General features: G+C 33.0%; 2 protein-coding genes across 3 annotated transcripts; one reads left to right on the top strand and one right to left on the bottom strand.

Annotated features, from left to right (window-relative positions):
* Positions 1-94: 94 nt before the first annotated feature.
* LOC131953900 (uncharacterized) lies at positions 95-8873 on the bottom strand. The gene is made up of 7 exons (XM_059317381.1): positions 8727-8873; positions 6922-7036; positions 6329-6590; positions 5859-5960; positions 5449-5631; positions 4627-4805; positions 95-4129 (listed from the first exon to the last, which is right to left on the bottom strand). The coding sequence occupies exons 2-7, from the start codon at positions 7033-7035 to the stop codon at positions 3347-3349; spliced, it is 1623 nt and encodes a 540-aa protein (XP_059173364.1). The 5' UTR covers position 7036; positions 8727-8873; the 3' UTR covers positions 95-3346.
* A 285-nt stretch (positions 8874-9158) lies between these two features.
* On the top strand, positions 9159-16486 carry LOC131953989 (small ribosomal subunit protein uS7m). 2 transcript variants are annotated; one of them, XM_059317488.1, is made up of 6 exons: positions 9159-9292; positions 14366-14539; positions 14874-14937; positions 15097-15264; positions 16088-16225; positions 16348-16486. In XM_059317488.1, exons 1-6 carry the CDS (start codon positions 9189-9191, stop codon positions 16420-16422), a joined length of 723 nt encoding a protein of 240 aa, XP_059173471.1. In that variant the 5' UTR covers positions 9159-9188; the 3' UTR covers positions 16423-16486. The 2 variants fall into 2 exon arrangements, with proteins under 2 accessions (XP_059173471.1, XP_059173553.1); XM_059317570.1 differs by lacking the exon at positions 9159-9292 and adding an exon at positions 12284-12547.
* Positions 16487-19764: the final 3278 nt, after the last annotated feature.

The following is a 19764-nucleotide window of genomic DNA, read 5'->3' on the forward strand; positions in this document are numbered from 1 at the left end:
TCAACATTAATAAAATATTTTAAGTTAACAGATTTTTTAAAATGTTTTTTTTAATTAACAAGAAGTAAGAACATTTTTTGCAAAGAGAGGAATGGTTTTTATTTTTTTTTTAGAACTAAATATTATGCACAAGACAAATTACATTTGCAACGCCCACCATGAAAAATATTTTATTGCTATTTTTGTTGTTCATTAAACAGTTGATATTCAAATGTGCCTAGGAAATTTAACAGATTTTTATACAACCAAATACCAATGCAGTAGTTAAATATTGCTTACAGTATAAGTAATACGGACTATTCAGCAAACAGACTTGGTGATATTTCTAATATTTAACACAATGAAAAACCTTATTAAAGATAGAATATATAAGGTTTTTTTTTTAAATTAAAGGAGCTTAAATTTATCTGGATTTCAAAGAAATTAAATGAGAATAAATACAAATGAAAATATTTTAATACTAGAAAAGACAATGAATTTTTCTTCCATTCTAAAATTACAAATAATCATTTAAACTTATCACAAAAAATGTACCTAAAAAAAGCATTTGAAATTATAAATGGGCAACATTATCGTTTACATTCTTTTGCAGCCGATCACAGAATTATTGCACACAAACACAATTTGGACTTCATGGAACAATTTTTCAATATTTTCTAACTAAATGAAAGCAAATGATGTAGACAGTGGATAGGAAACAATTTAAGAGTTATTTTTTTTCCAAAGAGTTTAAGTTCATTCAGTATGTTATAAGGAAAACTCGAATTTCATGTTTTTTAACAAAAGTTTTTCACTTATTTGTTAAACAATTAGAATTTGTATAAAGCAAAATACAGCAAATAGAATTCAATAGAAAAAATAGATAAAACCCCTTTTGAAAAAATATCTTCAAATTGCTGTAATCCTTTGATCATTGATTTAAGCATCTAAAAAAAAAACAATTAGTGATGGCTTTTTAATTAATAAACACATTTTTTTCAAAAAGCATTTTCTAGGCTACAGATTTACTCGATAATTAAAATTGGTGTAAAATTAAAGGTAAATGTAGATTTTAGTTGTTTAAGTCGTTTTAAACAATAATGAAGTTTAAAACCTCAGCAAACTCCCTACTCTTAGTAGCTTAAAAACATTCAGATTTTTATCAGCTGCACCATGATAATGTGCTTTAGCGCACTGTCACATAAAACAAAGGCAAGGATGAGAATCAACAGAGTAGAAATGTTATGCATAACAATCATAGGCTTGGTCAGCGCGTTAAATGGTTTCTCTTTGTGTATTTCATTTACTACAAGCCAAAAAAATATCACAGAAATTTTTTTACAATTGCAAAACAATGATAACCAGAAAAGAAATTCATGTGGAAAATATTAAGCCATTGCGACAAGCTTGTTTATGCACTTAAAGATACTTCATAAATTTAATTGAAAAAACATAAGAGTAGTAGTTATACTTTAGGAAAAGCTGACTAGCTCAAAATCTGCTGATGGTAGGATATATGTCAGGGTAAAAATTTAGATCAAGGGCAAGTTGTGTACATACAAAGGTGTAGAAAACTTTTAAAAGTTATCTATCAGAGTACATAAGGAAAAGCTTTTTTAAAATAAAAATTTTTAATCTCTTGGCACATTATTTATTATGGCATACAATTTTAAATAATACTTTTTTAATCAAAGTAATATTGCTATTATGGACCTTTAAAAAATCATCAGGGCTTGGCATTTGGCATGTGACCTATCAATGCGATTTTAAAATTCTGGTGAATGAAAAAAAAAAATTAAACATGAAACAAATTTCATCTGTAATATTAATATACCAGCTTTTGATTGTGGGTTCAGGAGGACATGAATAAGTATTGTGCTATGATGTACCCCATATTGGTTCTGTAGGATTGATTATGTATTGGGCTTGGATTTACTTCACTTCTGTACCACTGCTGATACAAATGGTCAGGAGCCAAAAACTATGCACATCTGGGTTTGGGCTGCTTATATGTATTGCACTAGAATGTATCCTACCCAGGTTCTGTAGACTACCTCTGAGTTTTCCCAGTCCCACATATTAGCTCTAAACATCCTCAGTGAGTGCTGTATGACCATATGCTGATCACACTACACACAAGAAAACAATACCTCACCTACTGTGTGCACCTCAACAAAAAATGTACACACAAATGATGGTCAATATCATTACATTCTGGAAAAATTTTAATGAGCAAGAAATTATATAAACAAGGTACCTAAGGAATGCATAGTTATTACTTAAAACAATTATATATGAAGACCTTTTGAAGTTGTATATAGCTGTCAATATAAACAGATTCTTGTATGATCCTTGATGAGCAACCAGCAACATTTCTTATTCTACTTACATTTTATATTTTTATCAGCCTTTTATGGCTGTTTTTGGGGGAATGGCTGTTCTAATCTTGAATCCATAAAGACTGCTGACTGACAAAGAGGCTTAAACTGCATGAAACTATAAGCAAAGCACAGTTCTACTCTGGTCAGCAGAACAACAGCAGTGAAAGAAATAATTTGCTAAAATGACAAAACGGAACCACCAAAGCAATTTGAAATTTATAAACTTCCATTGATTGCTACAAAGATGCACATGATATCATAATCATTCACTAGAACTTTGTAGATTTACAAGCAGATTGTCAATTGCCATGATTGTGGCTTTAAAAGCACAACAATTTCTGATTCTACTTGATAGATTTCGTACTCAAAACTTATGAGTAATTGATATGTGCTAATAAAATTAATCACTGATGATATCAATATACATCAGAACCTATGTTTTCTCCCTCTTTCATGTAGTGCTTCTATGTTGTCTGTTACAGCATCTGCCTATGTGCAAACTTTCTAAACAGGGCAAAATTTTAATAGCAGGAGATATGAAAGTTTTCTATTTTTATCCACAGGTACTAAAATCTCTCTATTTAAAAGGTCATTTTTATATGTAATTAAATGTTGATAATTTGCTGCATTGAAATTCAATAAAATTTTACACTGTCAAAAGTTTTAGTCGCATAGAGCATACACATCTAGACATGAGCAAAAAAGTAACGTTGCATTTATGATTTAGATTTGAGGCTTGAATTTTGTGTGTGATAGAATTACAAGATTTTAGACAAAAACAAAACAAAAAACTACCCACAGTTTAAGTTTCAAAGAAATTAACACACTTTTTCAGCTACATGTTTGTGATATTAAGTTGTTTTCTCCTGGATTTATTGCAACATACTTTCTTAAATTATTGGTCTTCATCTATAAAAGAATAAGCCTGAATTTGAAACTGTGTTGACACATCATATAAATGCTTCACTTTAAAGCAAAGGAATAAATTAATCTGTCAATCTATCCAGCTCCTCCAACACAAGTTCACATTTTTCTACAAGAATATTCTGAGCGTCTGTTGTTCCGAGGGCAGTGGCAAGAGACTTCCTGAATACATCTTTAGCCTCGGCCTCGGTAACCTCATCACCCTCGTCAGAGAAGTAGCAGCCGTGGGAATAAGATATCCTCAGCACTTGCAGCGCGGAGGCCTGATGCAGCTGCTTACATAGCGTTACAGCTGTCTCAGTTTTCCACGGGTTCCCAGCAACATTTAGGTACAGGAGTTTGGGCATGAGAGAGAAGTTAAAGTTCAGCATGTTGAGGACTTCATCAGACATGGAACAGTCCTGAAGCTCAAGAACCTTAATACTGTTTGCCACCTTGGCTAATATCGGCACCAAAGGGAAATAACAGTTTGATAAATTGTTCTCACTGATGTCCAGTTCTTCCATCTTCTCGAGGTATGAAAACACGGCTAAAGCGGTGAGGTCAGAGAGGGTCAGCCCACAGCCAGCAAGACGAAGGTGTTTGAGTGGGCTGTGGATCCCAAGCAGCACGTTGCAGAGTTTGTTTTTAAGGCGGTTGTTACTGAGGTCCATGCGCTCTAGGCGAGTCAAAGTGGACAGGGCTTGCCTCATGATTTCAGCCATGGGCTCATTGTCATACAACGTGATGTGGTTGCATGACAGATCAAGTGCTGTCAGCTTGGTCAGAGACTGTAAAATTGGAGCCATCCTAACAAAGTCCATGTTACGCAAAGAGTTGTATTTCAATTGAAGACCTCTGAGTTGCTGTAAAATTAAAAGAAAATTGTAAACATTAGGGTACATGTAAATAAGCCTGTGGAGCACACTGAAGCTATAGAGTTGCTACACAAACCATAGTCCTTGTGCTGAGCCTAACAGCATTACTAGCAGAAAAAAATGTCTTGAATTATTTTTCAACTTGTGATGGTATTAAAATAACTTTATTATATTAAACTGTATCTTTAGAATGTTAACTTTTAAAAAATAAAAATGTCATTACTGTTGGGATAAAACAGTGACAACAACAACTAGAGAGGAATTTCTGACACTTTTTTAAACCTATGCATAAAAAAATAAAAGAAGAAATTTTATTGCTATACATCAGAATATAGTTAGTGGAGTTTAATAAAGAAGACAATACAGTGGACACTGATGAAAGCATTTTTTCTTCCCTGTATGGCCACAGGTAGCACCTAATATTTGACTAAAGAAGAGCGACCTTCATCACTGCACACAGGATTGTGATTGGTCAAACCACTTACTTCTGGGCTGATCTGTTTTAAGAGTAGGTTGACTCTGTCCCCCCCTAGACAAGTGACGCTCAGTTTGTCAACAATCAGACGGAACCTAACCCCAGGGAAACTTGACACAGTTAGAGCCTTGCAAAGTTCAGAGTGACAAGACTCTGATGTGACAAAGGCGTCTAACTTGATCTCAATGTCTGTGAAGAAAACACACACATGGGTAAGCAATAACTATATAATAATTAATACTTTATACAATGATTGAGACATTTATATTTATTGGTTGCTATGTTGAACTCTTTTAGTGGAGAGGAATTTATTAGAGTAAATATAATAAATGTAATAATGTTACGAAGCTAGCAAATCTACAATATTTAAATTTTAAGTGCAAACCTATACTATTATAACCATTATACTAACATTTTTAAAACTGGAATTTTAAAAGTGCATGATTACTATCATCATCTTTAAAAGTTCACATGACTTTCTGTGAATTGAATATGAAATTATCTAAAACTACAACAAAATTTTAAAAAAAAAAATTTATGTCAATTAAATTCTAGGATAATCATTTTAACATCTCAACAACAAAAACAAGGACAATAAAAAATTGGATGTTAATTAAACTGTCCCATCATCCAGCTGAAACACTGCAAAAGCTACTCGATTAATAAATAATTAAACTGTAATATTTAATTATTCATTTATTATCAAATTTAATTATGTAAGCCTAATTAAATTTAATTGTTTATTTATTATTTAACAGTAAAATTATAATGTTGAACTTGGATGATGGATGGATGTTAATAATATTGTAAAATAATTTTGTTGTAATCTTACAAATATCACTGGGCAAACAGTTTTGCATATCAATCTCTAAAGGTGTGTGGTGGTTGGCACCGGTCCCAGCACATTCCTCTGCTAGTGAGACCGCCTGGTTGTAAAGGTTCACCATATTATTCCGTCTGTTTTCATTGTGGACCAGCATGCAATGGGATGTTAGATAGTACAAAATGACTTCAGCTGAAACAATTTCGTGTGGCACATTTATTTACAAGTACAATCATTCTATCATGAAAAACTGAATATATTATTTTAAGTAACTTATAATAATAATAATTTTTTAAAATAATTAGACTATGAAATAATTAAAAAGTAAATATATAGTTTAAGTTTTCTGTATCATTTTCCGTAGGGTAAAAAAGTATAGTGCATCAGCTGACTGCACAAAAGGTCTAACTTGATCATACCTGTAGGAAAGCCTGTCAAATCTAAATGACGCATTTTAGTAGGTGACTCTTGCCTCAAACATTCTAAAAATGTATGTGCAAGTGAAGTTGTGTAACGTAGACCTAAATTTTAAAAAAATATATGAAATTTTTTTTTAAATAATATATTAACAATATTATTATCAATAGTTTCAATATATTATCAATAATAATTAAATATAATCAATGTTATTATACCACAAAATTAAAAAAAATCTTTTTCATGTTTTGTCTTTAAGTAGAAAGATGCCAGGTGATTTATTAACTACATTATAAAACTTTTAAAACAACAAATTACTGAAGTGTTGCCGTTATCAGTCGTGTTTTACTTAACAAGTTAAAGTAATGAAATTTTAAATCATTATATTGCAAGTGCCATAATGTCATCCTTATGAAATTTGATTTATCAAAGAACAACTGCTGAAGTGTAGCAGTAATCAAATAATCCTTACCCTGCCTCACAAGGTCAGACTGATAGAGAGGTTTGTACATTGGTAACAGGGATGAGAAGACACTGGGCACTAATTTAGACAAGACAAGAGATTTCAGGTTCCACCGCGACATTAGGGCTTGTATGGATCTGTCATGATTCCCTTTCAGTGCTGCTTCCATCAAATGTATACACAGTATAGGAGGCACGGAATCAATGGCTGCACGTGTCAAATTGGCATCTCTAACGATAAATGCACAGCACACTTCTAAAAGAAATGGAGCCTGAAATATGACAGGATTACAAAACTTATTTTTTCATTTTAGATCTGACAATGTGAATATTATAATTTCAAAATGTAACAAATTTTTATCAAAAATTTCTTAGTTAAAAATCATATAGGTGTTGCATAAAAATATACATTGCATGCCTTATGTGGAACTAATGTGGAGTAAATAAAAAATTATACTTTTAATAAGCTAGTATGATATATTTCATAATCAACAAGTAGCAGCTATATCTTAGCCCAAACTAAAAAATTTATTATAGCAAAATTTTTTTTTTATAATATTAAAGTAGAACTATCGACTTGTGTGTAGAAAAAAATTGTCTTACGGATGTTTGCATTTGTCTGCAGCATGGGGGTCCTTCCAAGTCTAATGGATAAACTGCACCTTTATAATGATCATACCACATGGAATGCATCCCTTGCATTGGGGTTGTTGCCATGCTGAAATTTGAAAATATGACTTGCAAATCTATATATATAATTCTCCTCTTCGAGCCGTTAGAAAACAAGCTGCAAACGCTCTCCCTACCTCCCCACCCCTACATGGTTTTAGTGAGCTGTGTTCACTCTAAATGTTTACAAGCAGAGCCAACGATTTTAAACGTAGGGGGGGGGGGGGGAGGAGGGGGGGGGGGAAGGAAGGGGGGGGGAAGGAAGGGGGGGGGGGGTTATGGTCCTTAACGAGCTACTTATAGTGTTTTAAAGAAATATTTTCAGTGTCAGCGTTGGTACTGTCGAATTCACAAATTATGAATTATTGAAAATTAGAAACAACTAAATAGCGGCGTATGTTATGCCGCGGGCCGGCTCGTTGTATTTAATAGGTTATTTTTATAATTTTTTACTATTTTTACTAGCTATTATTTTCAGAACTGTGTTAACTTTAACTATCATCATACATTTCCTTATGACCAATAATTGAGATCTGAGTTCTCAATGAGAAAAGCTTGACTTTGGGGATGAGGGTTAGGCTTAGAGTAAATAAATTTATTTATTCTTGAATAAAAACAAATTTTTCAGCAGAGTCTAGGCTAAAACTGAGTCCAGACAAGAGTTTAAAATTAACAACAAAGGCATGTGTACAATGTAGTACACATGATTAAAACTAGATAAACAGACAAGTAGGCGTTAAATGTTAGGTTACTCACTACCTCTCCTATATGTACATTATTTATCAGATCAATGAATGAAGAGAATGAAATCAAATGTAAATAATATCACAATGAAGTCAGATTCTTGTGTTATTTTTCATTTTGCAAAAAATTGTTTTGATTCGCATTATAATTCAAAATAAAGATCACATGTATTTCTTAACAAAGTAACCTTTATTCAGGCCTACTTTTTGTGACTGTAATAGTAAAACATTATTTTGGTGGGTTAAATATGACATTGCTTTAATTAAGCGGAAATCATACAGTAAAAACAACAAACACAAAGACATTATAGAATTACATAACAAAAAAATTAAATAACAAAAAAGGCTACAGTGTAGCCCAGGGGTTCCCAACCTTTTTTTACTCTAGAGCACATTCTAAAATATCTGTAGGGTGGCGGGCACCACCTATTTTAAATCGACAAACTCCTTCCAGAGGCGTAGCGACCCTTCCCGTCACCCGGAGACAAAACTTTCGATTTGCATCCCCCCCTCAAACTTTCGATTTCCATCCCCTTCAACCTTTCAATAATGTTAGATCTAGTACTGTTAGTACTCTAGGACTCTAGCTAGATCTAGAATCTAGTTACTAGTAGCTACACTAGCTACTAGCTAGGACTAGGACAATCTTCATTCACGATTCTTCATCATAATCTCAATGTAGTGTGAATCTAGTTATATCTAGATTCTAGATCTAGTCTAAATCTAGATTCTAGATCCTGAGATTTCTAGATCTAGATCTAGATCAGTAGATCTAGATCTAGATATCTAGATCTAGAATGTAGATCTAGATCTAGAGTCTAGATCGAGATCTAGAAGACTAGTCTCGTCTTAGACTAGAATCTAGATCTAGATCTAGATTCTAGTTGAATCTAGATCTAGATTCTAGATCTCTAAAGAAAAACTGAAAAGTAGATCTAGATTCTAGAATCTAGATTCTAGATCTAGATCTAGAATCTAGATCTAGACCATACTTACATGTTGATGTACTGCCAGTCGTAGATTTAAATAAATACAATCTAGAATTATACTGATTCAGGCTAGTGAGTACGACAGTAAAATCAAATGTAAATAATAATAAAATTAAGATGAAACGAGATTCTTGTTATTCCTCTTCCATTTTGCAAAAAAAAAAATTATCTTCCTTTACAAGAGATCAGTTTCTTTAAAACAAAAATAGAACTTAGCCTACTTAGTTTAGAGATCTCCTAGAGATCTACCACGGACCCTAAGATCCATAATCTACTCAACTTAATTCAATACAATCCCTAGATCTAATAATCATTATTGTAATTTTAATGTTCACCCAAAAAGTTCAGACAATCCTAACTTAATAGACTTAATTGTTGTATGTTTTGTTTTTGAAATTGATATAGTTTTGTTCCACTATTAGTAGATTCTGCACCCAACTCTTCAATTTTAAATTACACACATTTGAACATGGCGACGTCCTTAGGAAACTTATTGCCGAAAATGAGTGTTCTTATAAAAATTTTAAGACCCTGCAATAATTCAATAAAAACATATATTGGCCCCCCTTACTGGTAATTATAATAATTAAACATGCTAAATAACACGGCATAGATTTTGATCAAGAAGTCTAGATTAGATTCTAGTCTAGTTCTAGCAACAAGAAATCTTTGAGTCTAGCTTCCACACTCCACCTTCAATCAACAATTTCATCAGCTTGTGTTGAGCAATTTTATTTTTTTAATTTTGTTATGAAAATGAATCTTTTTCTTAGGCTCATCTCGCTAGATATAGATTTACCTATCTATGGTATGACCTATGATGATACTCTATCTCTTGTCTAGCTGTCAATGATTAGTGGTAGATTCTAGGTAGTCAGGTAGTAGCGAGACTCACTAACTTAAAAGCGTCCTTGGTTGCTAACCAGAACATGGCTACCACACCTTGGCCTACGATTGGGCAATTTTTAACACGTTTTTATTAACTCAGCTTCGCGTGTGTTTGTTGTTAAAATTGACATCGAAAATTAGCCCACTTCTGATTGCTCTATAGACCTGAAATTTGGCATGCATGCTACTTTCGCCTAACAATTTCAGATGCAATCATAAAAACTAGCAATTAGAGACCGTAATTAGCTTAATTTAATTACGCCCCAAGGACCATAAAATTGAGGACATGATTTCTAAAGATACCGACAAGACTGGAGGCTTATCGACACAGTTACTTCGGCCCAATCGATGTGAGCGCGCTGGCCGTGATCGTATAGTGGTTATTACTTCTCGTTGTGGCCGCGACAACCCAGGTTCGAATCCTGGTCGCTCAAGATTTTTTTAGTCCGTGTATTTATAAACACTTAGTCAATTCATACTTAATCAAGTCATTAGATAAAGTAGAAAATAAACTATATAAAAAACTTTTTTAAAAACCACGTTTTTCATGTGTAGCAACGGACTAAAAAGGAAAAAATAAAATACTTAAAAAAAACTTTTTAAAAAACCACGTTTTTCTTGTGGACTAAAAAGTAGAAAATAACTATTTACATACATTTGATGACAAAAAACGTGGGTCGGGCAGATGGGTCGGGAAATTTGATGGTGAACGTACCCACGTTTTTTGTCATCAAATGTATGTAAATAGTTATTTTCTACTTTTTAGTCCACAAGAAAAACGTGGTTTTTTAAAAAGTTTTTTTTAAGTATTTTATTTCTGCTTTGTTCGAGAGACCACCTTAACATTAACTTTAAAAATAATTATCACGCGAAAAATGGCGTTTTTTTCGCGTACTTTAAGCAATCTAATGATGACAAAGCTATTTTTGGCAGATTTTTTTTTTTTTTTTTTGCTTCCGACATTGAAAGGTCAAACGTAAACATGGGTACAGTTTGAGTAGCTCAAAAACTTTAAATAATGGTCTCTAAGGTGTCAAAACTGCATGCCTAGGTCGAGTATTATTAGATTGATCGTTTAGTGAAAAAAAAATGGAAATATTATGTTCGCCTTTTAAGAAATCGGCATCGCAAAAAGGTCACTGAAAGCACGTTATTTTTTATTGTGACGTCATCGCTATTGTTACGGAAGCTGTACAGTAGTATCCTCTCGCTGCTTATATAATTGTTTTCTTTTCACTTGACACTCTTTTTCAGCTTATTTTGCTAGCGTAATTAGACTAATTAAGCCTAATTATGGATATTTCACCTGACTTTTGGATTATACTATGACTCTAAAAACCCTTAAACCACAACGATCTGTTATTTTTTTTTTTTTGATCCCTGGAATTAGATCTAGATCTAGTAGTGAGCGTTGGTCTTTGTGTGCTTACTTAGGCTAATGACTTAGGCCTAATTATTTGTTTTCAAATTTGTTATAGCTTAATTAATTTGTCTTAATTCTTATTGATTTCATAAATTTTAATTAGGCTAATTATAATATTTTCACTGGTCTTCGTTGATACATTTATTAGGCTTAATAATGTTAATATTATTACGATTTTATAGGCCTGATAGATAAATTAAATGATTTTAGCGTTGGGTCTAAGTTTACATTACTAATTAGTACTAAGTAAACCAAGTACGCATGGACTAGGACATGTGTGCTGTGCCCGCGCTGTGGCGGGCGATGCCTCTCTCGCTGACAAACCAGCGCGAGCGAGCGAGTCGTTTGACACACGTGGTCTGTGTCGATGTTTGGAATGCATAGGCATAGGCCTAATTCTCGCTCTCGGGTGATTAATTTTTATGCGCTGACATTTGAAAAATCAAATAGACACACATCTTAATTAAATACATTTAATTTGAACTTTATATTAATCTAGACCTATAATACTAATTAGGGCCTATAACTTGGGATAACAAAGTACTTGGACTAGATTTAGCGCATGCGCACACTGTGCTATGAGTTTTCTCTCGCTGGTTGACAAAAGAACGCAGGCGGGCTAGCGATGTTTGTAATTTGCATATATCTTTGCTCACAGGCGATCATTTTAATGAGATTGGCCTCTTTTTATTTTATAGGCCTAATTAATTGTATTTGATAGGCTAACTTTTCTGGTTGACAAAACTAAGCGAGCGAGATGTCTGTCACGCGCACTGCCCGTGACGCTGTTTAGAATGTATTTCTCGCTAACTTGATGAATTTGAATACTATTGCAGTGTTTTTTAAAATAAATCAAATACTTACAAATCTTTACATTTTAAACTGAGCATAGACAAAACTTTGTAAATAACACACCTGTCCCAAGTCAAGTGAGAGAAGAGGGTTAGATTAATTTTACAACGACATCGCTATATTTTATGAATTGCCCTAATTAAGCATTGCTAAAACACTTACACTAGTTAATAAAACATGCATGGGATTGAATATCTTTAAAAAGATTAGATCTAGATCTATACTATATATTCTTGAACATGTTTTTCATTAATTTGAATTTAGTTTTCCTTTTTAAACACCCTTCCATTTAAAAAAATTAAATAAAAATATTTAAAAATTCTAGATCTAGATCTAATTCCATTACGTGATTTTTTATTCTGACGAAGACAGTGTACATACGAATAGAAATGCGGTAATAAAATCAAATGTACTGTGCATATTCTGCTAAAATCAAATCAGCTGCAAGGTCAACCCTGCAGAGTTCGTCTCTTCAGAAAAGCTATGGCGATCTGGTTGTCACGGATTATTTGGCTTGCAATGCTTGGAGTGGCCAATTAATAAAAATCAGTAATTAAGCTCCAAATGAGTTTATTTTCAACAAATTAAGTATTTGATTGATTAGAGATTGATCTCTAGTTTCCATTGGTAATGTTTAAATCGAAAAATAACGAAATTTAAAATTAGTGAGTATCTCTACAGGTAGTGTTATAAAAAACTAGAGCTAGCTTAGTAGCTAGCCTAATGATTTTAATTTAAAAAATTAAAGCTATCTTCAATTTATGTAGCCTTATCGGAACTAGATCGAGATCTACTTTGTGGTAATCTATCGCTTTAGGTACGTAAAATCGGCTAAGGCTAGTAATGTGAAAAGAAGGTGGCTCATTAAAGTTTAGTAGGCCTAATTAATAGGCCCTAATTATTTCACATTTTAAGGAAGATACTAGGCCCAATATGTTTTGAAAGTTACAAAAGTGTTTCAAAGTTTCATTCATGTAGGCCTACCTGTTTTCAAACAATTGTATTAAAGCTTTTCAGTAATAAATAAAGGCTAGCGATGTTTTCATCAGATGCAACAAAGCTCGTTTACTTCAGCAGACTTCTTGTTTAAGTTTTTTTTTGACAAACTTAAAGCGTTAAGGATTTTTACTTAGACTAAAGGTTGTTTTTAGACTAAATTACTTGTAGGCCTATTGCTCGCTAACCAAATTTTAAAATGCTTTTTGGCATTTATACCCCTGTCACCTACTGTTTGTTTTTATAGTTTGTGGTAAATGTTTTTAAAAAGGTCAATGGAACAGAGACAATAAATCGTGCGGACGGCTTATTGTTTTTAGAAACCTTCCCAGTCTGCAGGTTAGCAAGCAGTACTAGTATACTTACCCTCTGTCAATTTAAAAAGCATAGCATGTTAATTGTGTACAAATATAGTCATAAAACAAAAATATAAAGATCAAATTCCAATGTGCCACACCTCCTGTTAACTGTTTGTAACACTTTACTGGTTACATCTGTAATTTACATTAATTTTTAAATTTTTATTACATATTTGTCATTTGGGTAAGACTTAGCAAATTTGTACTTAAAATTGAAAACAAGTGAGAGTAAACCAATTTGCATATGTAGGTCACATGCCTAGTACTGGCCACATAGTTTTTTTTACAAAGGTGATGGATAGGCCCTCAGTCACTTTGTATTTTTTTTATCACAATATATATGTCATAAAGTTAATACATGTTAAATTGACTAGCATACTTTCATTGACTTTAAATACTTTTTTCATTGCAAACTATTTTTTTAGTTTTTCATCAAAATGCCTACGAAGAAGTTCTAAAACTAAGGGTTAGGCAGTGACATAATTTGGTTGTCTTACTTTTGATTTCATTATATCCAACCTTGTTTTGGAAGCATCGATATTCCATTGTTTCAAGTACTTGGACTAAAGGTTAAAGTTAAGGATTTTATATTAATTGGCTATTAAAGTAGCCAAACCTAACGTTATGAGAATTCTATATAGTACATTTAGGCTTAATAATCCTGAAATGACTAATGAATATTAAGCCTAATCAGTAATTAAATTTTTGCATTAAATATACTTTTTTAATATGTTTAAAAGTAAAAGTATCTTGTCTGCTATTGCATATGTATTTATTAAGTTAAAGTATACGTGCTAACTGGTTATGTTCCATATAGTTATAGACAGTTGACACTGATTTCAGCCTGCTGTTCTTTTTGTATTTGCTTTCATAGCCTTTGTCCAACCAAGAACAAATTACAAGGCAGTAAAAAAAGGCAGCTGTTGTTTGATTTTGGTGCTGTCTCTCCTAGAGGAGTTGCTGTCCCCAGCTATTGAGCCTCATCAGCCCCAGATTATTCATACAAATACCAGTCAATTGCAGACTGGATTTCCCTCCATAAAATAGAGCTTAGATAGAATTAAAATTTAAAAAATACAATGCTCCTTCAATGAAAATGTGTGTAATAACCATCATGGATTATCTTAGTGTTTTTCAGGTTTCAAGGATGTCACGTTACAGTCCAGCTTTTTTAGACCCAGTAACTAATAAAGAAGAACTAAATGAAAAGCTATCAGAAAACGATCAGAGACTCCATAATCCACTCAAAGCCCCGACAACAGATGTTTCAATTTCACCTTTGTTCTATGATCCTATTGTTTTGTAAGTTTATGTAGTAGTTGACTAGCTATTGAATAGCTATTGTGTGTTTTTCAAGTTAGTCATTTCATTAAACAACAATTTTGTTTTTATAAATTGTTGGAGGGGTACTTTATCAATGACAACACAGAATTACCCCTTAGCATTATCTAATTACTAAATCAGCACACTTAGACATGTCATACCCTGACCACAATAACCAGAATGATGTCATAAATAAAATATAAACATATAAATACTGTACTTTATTCTATTCAAATATATTTTAATTATATAGTATTTCTGTGGTTCTAGGGTTGAAGATGTTTTAATAATAAATTATTTTTCCCCTAAACAGAAAATTCACAAATGTCATGATGAAAGGAGGAAATAAGGAAAGAGTCAGGGAAGTGATGCGTCGGGTAAATTAATTTTATCAAAAATATTTTAAATAACACCTAACTTGGTTAATTTTATAGTAATATTCTCATTTTATTCAGTAAGAATAATTGTTCACCTTTTTTTATTTTTTGCTAAGAAGCGTATAATTTAGAGAACAAAATTTAATTTCCTCACTTCAGTTGTTCGAAAACATGAAGCACCTTCAAATTGAGAAATGGCACAAGGCTTCTGAGATAGATAGGAGTCAGATTGAGTGCAACCCTGTAAACATCTTTAAACAAGCTGTTGACAATTGCAAACCACTGCTGATAACTGTTAGGGTTGTCAAAGGTGGAGTAGCGTATAGGGTAAGTCAAACAATTGTAAACCACAGATGGTGTTAGATTTATCAAAGGTGGAGTAGCATATAGGGTAGGTCAAACAATGGTAAACCACTGCTGATAACTGTTAGAGTTGTCAAAGGTGGAGTAGCATATAGGGTAGGTCAAACAATGGTAAACCACTGCTGATAACTGTTAGGGTTGTCAAAGGTGGAGTAGCCTATAGGGTAGGTCAAACAATGGTAAACCACTGCTGATAACTGTTAGGGTTGTCAAAGGTGGAGTAGCATATAGGGTAGGTCAAACAATGGTAAACCACTGCTGATAACTGTTAGGGTTGTCAAAGGTGGAGTAGCATATAGGGTAGGTCAAACAATGGTAAACCATTGCTGATAACTGTGAGGGTAAGTCAAACTATTGAGACAATTTTTTTTCAACAAATGTTTTTGTTTTTAAAGTGGAGCTGGCAATAGGAATGACTAGGTTGGATGATACAGCGTACAACTGCAAAGTCCAGAGTTCAAAACACCTGGCTTGAGTTCGTATGGGTTACCTGAGTCAACCCAGTTATGATGGGTACCTGACTAATGACGTTAGGGAAAGTTTAGGAAAGGTGTCAGTGCAAACTGCTATAAACACTATCCCCTAATATACCTTGATCACACAATACGTGACCTCTACTTCATCTGCCCCATGAACTACCAGGCTTGCAAGGGTAGCTGACAAAAACAATAAAAACATATTTTTATTAGCTTAATTTGTTTCTAACTCTTCTTCACGCTAACAATTTATATTAGATCATACTGATGCTGTAGTGACTTTATTAAGTAAGTGAACATTCTATTTCCAGGTACCAGTGTGTGCCAAGGACAGCGAAAGTCAGTTTAGGGCTATGAAGTGGATCATTGATAGCTGTAGAGACAAAGAAAGAAGAATCCCAATGGAAGAAAAACTTACTCTTGAAATCATGGATGCTTACAATAATCAGGTTTGTCTTTTAAATAATGTTTTTTTTTTTAAAGTAAATGTTAATTTAATCAACTTCATTAAATTTATTCTTTAGGTATATTTTCTAAAAAAAAAAATAATTGTTTTATTATCCATTCTCAGGGTAAGGCAGTGAGAAAGAAGCAAGAGCTTCATAAGATTTGTGAGAGTAATCGAGCCTATGCACATTTAAGATAAAGATTGTGATATCAGAGTTCTGAGTATATAAATTATGTAACACATTACAAGATTATAATTTTTTTTATAGTAAAACCATCTGAGATGCATTTTGTAAATAAACCTTAATAGTCTTTTGTTGCGATGTGTTTTTATTTTCTTAAATATTAATTCTAAGTCTGAGGGCCTGCACACAATCACCCGTGTGAGTACATAGTCCCAGGACCTGCACACAGCACCATGTGCATAGTTATGATAAGCCACAGGTTTTTAATTATCAAAATTTAAATCAGTTTTTTACATTGTGTGTTGATGGTACAGCTGAACAACCTTTATATTTATGGGTCTAAATATGGGGTGGGATGGATCTACCATCCCTATGGAGGTGTGTAGCTGGGGGTAGATCTGCTAATATCCTTTCCCCCCCCCCCCCCCAGAATTTTTTTTCTAGACTAACGCTTCTTTTAGCTATATAATTTATTCAACTAAACTGTTTACACAAACACTATCCTTTCATATGAACTCAAAATCATCTGCCCAGTGTAAGAGGAACGTTTCTTTACTGTTAACACAATTCAGTGAAGAAACACATCACGCCTTTAAAAAAATACGAATTCAATTCTAGTCTCATAACTAGCCTCGAATTGTGAACTAATTGTAAATGTTACACTCCTAGTCTTCCCAATTTGTATTTTGAATCTTTTCATAAATTGTATTGAACATTGATAAATGAATCTAATGTTGATCGTATCAATTTTTAATTATGTTCAGCCGTAATTATACTTTCGTCGGCTGAAAGTAAAACCTAGTTTTCTAGGTGGTTGTACTGGTTATAGTAGGTAAGCAGTAGACCTATAAATTATTTTCCTTGCCAAGAGAAACAATTCAATCATTTTGGCAAATGCAGCATAACTTGAGTTATTTCCCCTAACAGAAAAAAATCATTCACTTTCACCGTGAAACTAAGGGATTGGTCTTAAGGAGGCAAATCAACAAAGGAAAAACTGTGATGGCACTTAATTAGTTCTATCAGGAGAGAAGGGATGCCTGCACAGTTAGACACTCACATAGTTAATACTTCTGAAATGATAAATCGACATTTCTAAACTCTTCTAATTAGATCATTTTCTTTTGAAACTTAATTCCAGCAGTAGATTATAAAATTAAAACATTTTCATTTTACACATTTTGCTACAAAATATTTTTTACAAATTGGGTCAGCAGATTATTTTTGTGTCAAGTGTATGTAAGCCTAAATATAAGCCTCTGTTTTTTTGTTGTTAAAACTTATTTCACCATCCCTTGTGTCTGGGTGGTATTGGTCACTTCACAATGTAGGCCGGGGGTCTCCAAACTTTTTTCAGCCCGAGGGCCGCATCAACTATCAAAAATCAGTCCGGGGGCCAGAATTTTTTCCAGGCATCTCTTTGGAGTAGCAGAGCCTTCCTCCCTTCCGTTTGTCCAACCAAACCTTTCTTTATGCCACTTTCCTCCATCAACAGTCGGGGAACTGAGGTTAGTCCAGTCCAAGTTTTAATCAGAATTTTTTTTTTTAACTCATTGAATATATCTTCTCCGGTAACAGTGTCATAAAAGCCAGCTCTTGTGTTATGTTCATGTCTTCATCACACCTCTAATAAATACAAGCAGTTGAGAGGTGGAACCGCTGTCCAGCGACTCATCCATTGCAATTGAAAAATTGCAAAACTTGTTTGCATTTTTCGCTATTTGAGTCACGATGTTTTCACCAATCTCTGCAACACAGTAGGCAAAGGTATTTGCACCCAAAGCTACATTTTCAAAATTGTTATGAATTTTCTGGGCAAAGTTCCTCAGCCACCTCCAACAAAAATCTTTTCCATGGACAAAAAGATCTCAGCGGGCCGGATGAGAGGACCTCGCTGGCCGTAGTTTGGAGATCTCTGATGTAGGCTAAAATATAACATTCAATAATTTACTATAGCTTCTCAGTGTATTTGGACCTGAAGTAAGCATGGCATTCCTATTTTTAATAAATAAAACCATACACATTTAATCATTAAAGTAATCATTAATGTTTAGATCTGTTAGCAAGGAGACTATATAGATCTCATAGAACCAACTTGAAATACTCTAAAACATTAAATTGTCCTGATATTGTACATGGAAACAGTATACTAGGAACTCAAGTCTGCATTCATCAAGTTAACCTGTCATTTAGATAGTATGAAAAGTAATCTGAGCAAATAGCAATAGTGGCCTAGCCCTAGAGGCTATATATAATAAGCCCTGATTAAAATGCCATCTATTGTACACAACTCATATTATGTTGAAGCTTGCTAAACATCTATTTCAGCCCTGATTAAAATGCCATCTATTGTACACAACTCATATTATTTTGAAGCTTGCTAAACATCTATTTCAGCCCTGATTAAAATGCCATCTATTGTACACAACTCATATTATGTTGAAGCTTGCTAAACATCTATTTTAGCCCTGATTAAAATGCCATCTATTGTACACAGATATTATTAGAAATATTAATTTGTTCTTCAGAACATATTGGTCAATAGAAAGATTCATAAAGGGGAATTACAGCATTTAATTAAATTTCAAATTTAATGTTAGTCTTGTGGTTGAAGCAAAACAAAAAACCTTCCATATGTCATTTTTTTTACTTCAAAAACTTTTTTTAAAATAACATCTGTCATTAACATTACAAACTTTGTAACAATAGAGCCATCACATTTTTAAGAATGTTCATATTTACAGGTTGTGTAGACCTACACAAGTTTAAAAAAATGAAAAACAATGCTGAATAATGATAGCTCATAGAATTATAATAACTTATTACACATGCATGAAATTTTAAAAAATCAATATCAAATGCAAAAAGATTTCAGTCGAAATGAAGGCAGTGAGAAGCTGATTTGAAAAAAGTTCTATGTTTGCATGACATGTTGTATTCATTTCACATTTTTCTTTCCTTTCTCAATACACTTTCGGAATTCATTCACTTCATCTTGACAAAGCCTCCAGTCCTTCTTTTCTGCAATGCACATTTGGACAGCATGGTGGAGTTTAAGGCAACCTGTTTTACTAATCATGGCATCAACAGGATCTTCATCTTCATTGTTTTGTGTATTCACCTGATCTTTTTCAGATGCCATCTGCTACCTAACTGTAATACAAGAAAACATTTTTTTTTAATTGCGTTACCTGGACATGGAGAAATTTAATTACTTCTGTTGAAAAAAATTAAGAAAATTAGTTACTTAATAGTTACAGGTACTGTTTCTCAGTTCTGACACACTTGATAAATTATAAAAATGTCAAAGAACATTTGCAAAAGGTACCTAGGCCTATAGATTATAACTACCATAA

The sequence above is a fragment of the Physella acuta genome, unplaced genomic scaffold (genome assembly GCF_028476545.2).
Source record: "Physella acuta isolate Inbredline_101_S28 unplaced genomic scaffold, ASM2847654v3 ptg000008l, whole genome shotgun sequence".
In the NCBI taxonomy this organism is placed as follows: domain Eukaryota; kingdom Metazoa; phylum Mollusca; class Gastropoda; family Physidae; genus Physella; species Physella acuta.